Source organism: Bactrocera dorsalis, unplaced genomic scaffold (genome assembly GCF_023373825.1).
Source record: "Bactrocera dorsalis isolate Fly_Bdor unplaced genomic scaffold, ASM2337382v1 BdCtg031, whole genome shotgun sequence".
Classification (NCBI taxonomy): domain Eukaryota; kingdom Metazoa; phylum Arthropoda; class Insecta; order Diptera; family Tephritidae; genus Bactrocera; species Bactrocera dorsalis.
The window spans coordinates 47,957-53,152 of NW_026038082.1; the positions used below are offsets into that span (position 1 = coordinate 47,957).

The 5,196-nt window shown below is 38.3% G+C and overlaps 1 protein-coding gene across 1 annotated transcript; it reads left to right on the forward strand.

Moving 5' to 3' along the window:
- Positions 1 to 280: 280 nt before the first annotated feature.
- Positions 281 to 2,935, forward strand: LOC105232458 (transmembrane reductase CYB561D2). Its single transcript, XM_019992451.3, has 3 exons — positions 281 to 2,239; positions 2,311 to 2,503; positions 2,582 to 2,935. The coding sequence occupies exons 1-3, from the start codon at positions 1,931 to 1,933 to the stop codon at positions 2,887 to 2,889; spliced, it is 810 nt and encodes a 269-aa protein (XP_019848010.2). The 5' UTR covers positions 281 to 1,930; the 3' UTR covers positions 2,890 to 2,935.
- The last annotated feature ends 2,261 nt before the right edge of the window (positions 2,936 to 5,196 follow it).

Sequence of the window (5,196 nt, forward strand, 5' to 3'; positions counted from 1 at the left end):
TTTGAACTTTTTTTTTAATTTTTAAAATTTAAACTTTTTTATTTAGTCATTTTATTTATTCATAAAGTTAGAAAAGAATCAAAATCCACCATGAATTTGTTCCTCCTGGACAAACCGTCAACGCCAAGTTTTACGTGGAAGTCCTCAAGAGACTCAAACGAAGGGTCAATCGGGTTCGACAAGACATCGGAGCCGATTGGAAGCTGCACCACAGCTACCTAAGGCCGGCATTCCAACGCTTCCGCAACTGCTTTACAGCCCAGATGTGACTCCACGAACTTTTGTTTGCTTCTTTGCCTGAAAAAGCCGATGTAAGGTAAGCATTTTGAGACGACAGAGGGGATCCAGGAAGCATGCACCTCGGCTCTCAAGGTTTTCCAAATGCCTTCCGTGACTCCTTCAATGCTTTAAAATCACGCTGGCAGCGCTGCATCGACGCTGAAGGAGCCTATTTTGAAAGTTTTTGAAGAATTGCAAAGATTGGTTCAATAAATGTTTTTAAGTCGACTCAATCTTATTACTTTCCGCACAAACTCTGTTGTATAGTCGGCTCTCAAAACGTGCTTTCGCCGAAACCACGTTTCCAGACTCAGTGAAAAAATTTATCTCTTAGCCCAAGCCAATCTCTACTCTTCTTCCTTGCAGCTAAGTCTCTAATGCACTTTCAACGCCGCAATATATCAAGCTTTCGGCTTCAAACCCGCATTGCTGGGTTTTGTCTTCGGCCTAGTCTTCTATGCCAAACCAGCACCCTCGGCAATCCCGGACAAGGTTTCCTCTTCGATCATATTAATGCTTTCGAGGACTGAGCCTGAAGGACCTTAACAACTCGTCATTGTAGAACTACAAACGCTGTGAACAGATTCTTCACAGCAGAGGTATAGCCGCAAGTGAACTCACTGTGCCCACCGGTGGTAGCGACCACTTCTCCAAACGACGTTTGAGCTGATATCGCAGTCCGCTTTTTATCCATGGTGTACTCCATATTAAGTTTTTTTTCAGGAAAGCTTTATCTCTATCGCTTTATACCTATTAGCAATGGCAGAGGTAGCTATAAATTCTCCTCCTTTAATTTCGTATGCAAAGCGGAGGATGAATATCTCTGCATTAGCTAGACGTCATCTGCACTAGGCTAGTTGCTAGTTGCCAAGCCTAGACTGTAATGTCAGCAACGTCCACTGCCAAGTCACCACTCGCGTAGAGGATATACATAGCTAAGATTACTACTATACAGCAAAGAAATGCTGCACATCTTTTCGGCCTGAAACCACAACCCTAATGTTGCTACAGATTTGTGTAGAACAATTAACTTAAAAGATAGCAAAACAAACTTCGAATACAGATACTTTCTGGTGACTTACAAGAACTCACAACAAAGCTCAAGCAATCCGCGCAAATATCTTAGATCTTATTGAAGTTCTTCAAAGACACAACCACGTTCATTCATATAAAACAATACAACAAACAACGCAGCATATCGACAGCGAGGGCAGAGCGGCCTAATTGAACAACGGCGGCAAAGGTGCAAGCGCCGATAAGTTGCCAAGAAAGTATCTGGGGCTGTACACAAAATCAATCACGGCTGCATATGCCCGCCAGTACATAGCTGCGGCTTGACACACTGATAAAGACATTGAGAAGCAATGATAAAAACTACAAAACAAAAATAAGAAAACAAGCATATTAATCACGAGTCGATGTCGTAGTGGGTGGAGACGCAATCAGCCACATGCAATGGAAGACAATGATGATACGCCGGGGAATGCTTTTTTTTACATATCGAAACAAAATTTCGGTTGGAATACAATGATTGCAAAAACAGTAATAGGCGAAACGCGCTCTCAGCCGGAGCGCAAACGCAAACGCAAATTACAGTGGAAATAAAATCTTATGTTTTTAGATAAATACGAAAAGCTACGCAAAAATCGAAATGACACGTCGTGGCAAATTCGTAGTGAATAAAGTAAGCAATGCTAGAATACATTTCATTAGGGACACACCGGCACCACAGAGCACGGCGCCGCAACAGTGCCACAATGTGAGCAGCAGCACACCTGCGCAAGTGGGTTGCGGACGGCCCGCTCCGCCACCCACGCTCACACTCACACAGAAGCTCGAATTCGTAGTGACGCTCGTTAATCGGCTGCTAATCGGTTTCGTAACAGTTTACTTGTGCTGGATGAGTCTGCGTTTGGATAGCAAGGATATTCCATGGCATGCGGTGTTTTGTACACTGGGCGTAAGTACAGCGAACAATAATTAGTTCAAAGGAGGAATTATGAATAAAATTCAAATATTTACCGTTTTCAGTTTCTCTGCTTGATGTCCGAAGGTCTGATGGCCTACTATCGTGGCAACGCTTGTACGCAGGTGTGTCATCGGCCGGAGAAGGCACGTTTGCATTGGGTGTTACAGTTGTGCGGCTCCATAATCGGTCTCATTGGCATTGTGATTAAAATGTGTTTGGAGGAGGTGCACTTTCACACGCGTCACGGCATCATAGGTGAGTGTGTGTGTGTGTTATGATGTATAATTAAGTTTATTTGTCTGGTGGTATAAATACAAATATTTACCTTTGCAGGTCTGGCTACCATGGTTATTTTGTTTATCAGCTTGTTAAGCGGTCTCAGCTCACTTTACGCCGCCGAACTGAAGGGACGCCTGCAACCACGTTTTAATAAAACATTGCACAATATTATTGGCCTAATTACGTTTACATTGGCCATGCTAAGCATGTATTACTCGTTCGAGACGCAACTGTTTAACGATTACTCGTTAGACGCATCAACTTATATGGACTTCCGTTTTCTCTTGGAGATTATCACAATTATTATATTTGTGTTGACCGCTTATGGCCCTATGTGGTGCTTGTTTTATAGTCGTTTGTGAAATAAACGGAGAGTTATATAGTGAATAATAACATTGAACATTAGAAAATAGTGTATAAAAGTGAAAATATACGATTTAACTGCATAACATGAATATAAAATAGATTTCTTTTTATCAACAATAAATTTTTGCGCCCAACATTAACAGTTAAGTAAACTAACAACCCTATTGCAGAAGGCTACTGCATTATAGTTGCCGGCAGGATACTATAGCAGTATTTTGTTTTGTCCTTGGTTACTGAAGCCAGTATACTTGAGTTATTCTGAGTTCAAACTTTTAAAAAGCACTGTTTAAAGCATTTGGCAAAACTATTTAAAATTTTGACAGAAATCATAAAATAAAACATAATGATATTGAAAACAATGAAGTTCATTAGCATTTGTAAGATTACGTTTAGTATAATACTCGTAGAACTCATTTGTATGTTGGTCCTGAATCCCTGTGAGTTACTTAGTTCTTCAAGTTGATTATGTGCTATAAGAAGCGTTAATAGTAATCTATAATATACACAAAATAGCGACTTCTGAGTCAATTGCTTGCGCTATTTATCCGGTATTCATATGTTGTGAGTATATGTTTTAGTATACGCTTGCCAGGCGACAACTATAATCGCCTTGTTATAGATACGGAATGGGAGAGTAAAACTTGCAAAAATAAATTATATACATATGTATATATAATAACATCTCCAGAAGGTTGTCCTTAATTTTCAAGTTGAAAACACAGATGCACCTTTTTTCCTAGGGAGTGCCAGAATTGACGTCGCAATAGCCTAATTTTTAATATATCCTTCGAAAACACAAAATTTTTGTAAAATATAAATCTTTGGAATTATAAAAAAAAAATTGTTTAAATTTCTTTAAAAAGATATTGAAAATAGACCGTTTGTGACAAAAAATGGACCTGGAAATTGCAATTAAAACGCAAGTTATTTAGTTATTGATCAATGTTGTTTGTTTTTCTTCGAAAATCCAGCCGTTTTATTGACCGTTTGACCCTCCGGAACAAATTCATGATGCACCAAACCACGAATATCGAAAAAAAAATAAGCATCACCTTGATTTTTGAAAAGCTTTGGCGTGATTTTTTTGGTTTCGACTCGTTTTTTTCCTCCATTCCGATGATTGTTGACTTGTTTGCATGTCAAACTCGAGTCGAGTAAGAACGTGTTTCATACCCAAAATATCCAAAATCATTCGAAGGGACGCGCGGGAGATGTCAAACATGCCGTCTCTCTAACACTTGCCTGACGATTTTCAAGCACCATATCCTCTACTTTTTTGATATTCTCATCAGTTGAAGAGGTCGGCGATCGTCCAGGACGAGGCATGTCTTCAATGATCTCTCAACCATCTTTGAAGGCTTTGTATCAAACGTAGGCTTGTGTTTGTGATAAACTGAATCGCCATAAGGTTTTTCCAACATTCGCAAAGATTCCGCCCACGAAATTTAGTTGTATCCATTGTAAAAATCGCAACGCACAACTGAGGTATACCGACTTAACAGTTGCTGTAGACAAACTATTTGACAGATCGTGCCCATATTTGGCATAGTAATTAAGGATAGTCCTACCAACTTAGCAAACTACTTTTTTGACATATTATTTACAAGGGGAATTTAAATTACAATTTCGTTACTTTTTTGTCACAATGTACATACATATGTATATCTATATCGCATGTTGGTGCATATATTTGAAAGTATTTTCCGATAGTTTGATCCGTCAAATAGTTTCGGATATGAACGTAATTAGTACCCAAAAACGTTGTTTTCAGGCTCAGTCAACAAAATTTCTTCCGAGTCCTATTAAAACATAATCGTCAGAAAGGGGTCGAAGGAATGATAATTTAAATATGATTTCATTTTTTAAAGAAATTTTTACAAGAAGCGACTTTTTTGGGAAAAAAGCTTCCTGACAATTGAATGGATTTTAACTGAAGAGGAGCAAAATGCTTCAAATTTTTCATTTTACTTTAGAAGTATATTTTTAGAAGTGGAAGATTGTAGCGACTCTTTATGTTCGAAAAATTTTCCACGGTCCCTTAATTTTATTTTAATGTTTGCAAATTGTAGTTTGTTTCGAACAATTTCGGGATTTTACTTTAAAACAATTTTTTAGTTTTCGGATTTGATATAATTTTAAACACCGCCAGACACTTTTTTTCGGAGGTCCATTCGCCGATCATTACCCCGCGTTCATTTCTATAAATCACATTTTTTATTTGTTATTAAATAAAATTCCTATTCAAAAAAAAAAAAAAAACAACGAAAACATATCCTTCTACTTCTCTAGAAAATAAAACAAAG

Excerpts from the sequence above, each read along its gene's own strand:
- LOC105232458 (XM_019992451.3), top strand. The coding sequence starts at position 1,931 with ATGACACGTCGTGGCAAATTCGTAGTGAATAAAGTAAGCAATGCTAGA. Across the intron at positions 2,240-2,310 it reads CGGTGTTTTGTACACTGGGC|TTTCTCTGCTTGATGTCCGA; the intron begins GTAAGTACAGCG and ends TACCGTTTTCAG. Across the intron at positions 2,504-2,581 it reads CACGCGTCACGGCATCATAG|GTCTGGCTACCATGGTTATT; the intron begins GTGAGTGTGTGT and ends TTACCTTTGCAG.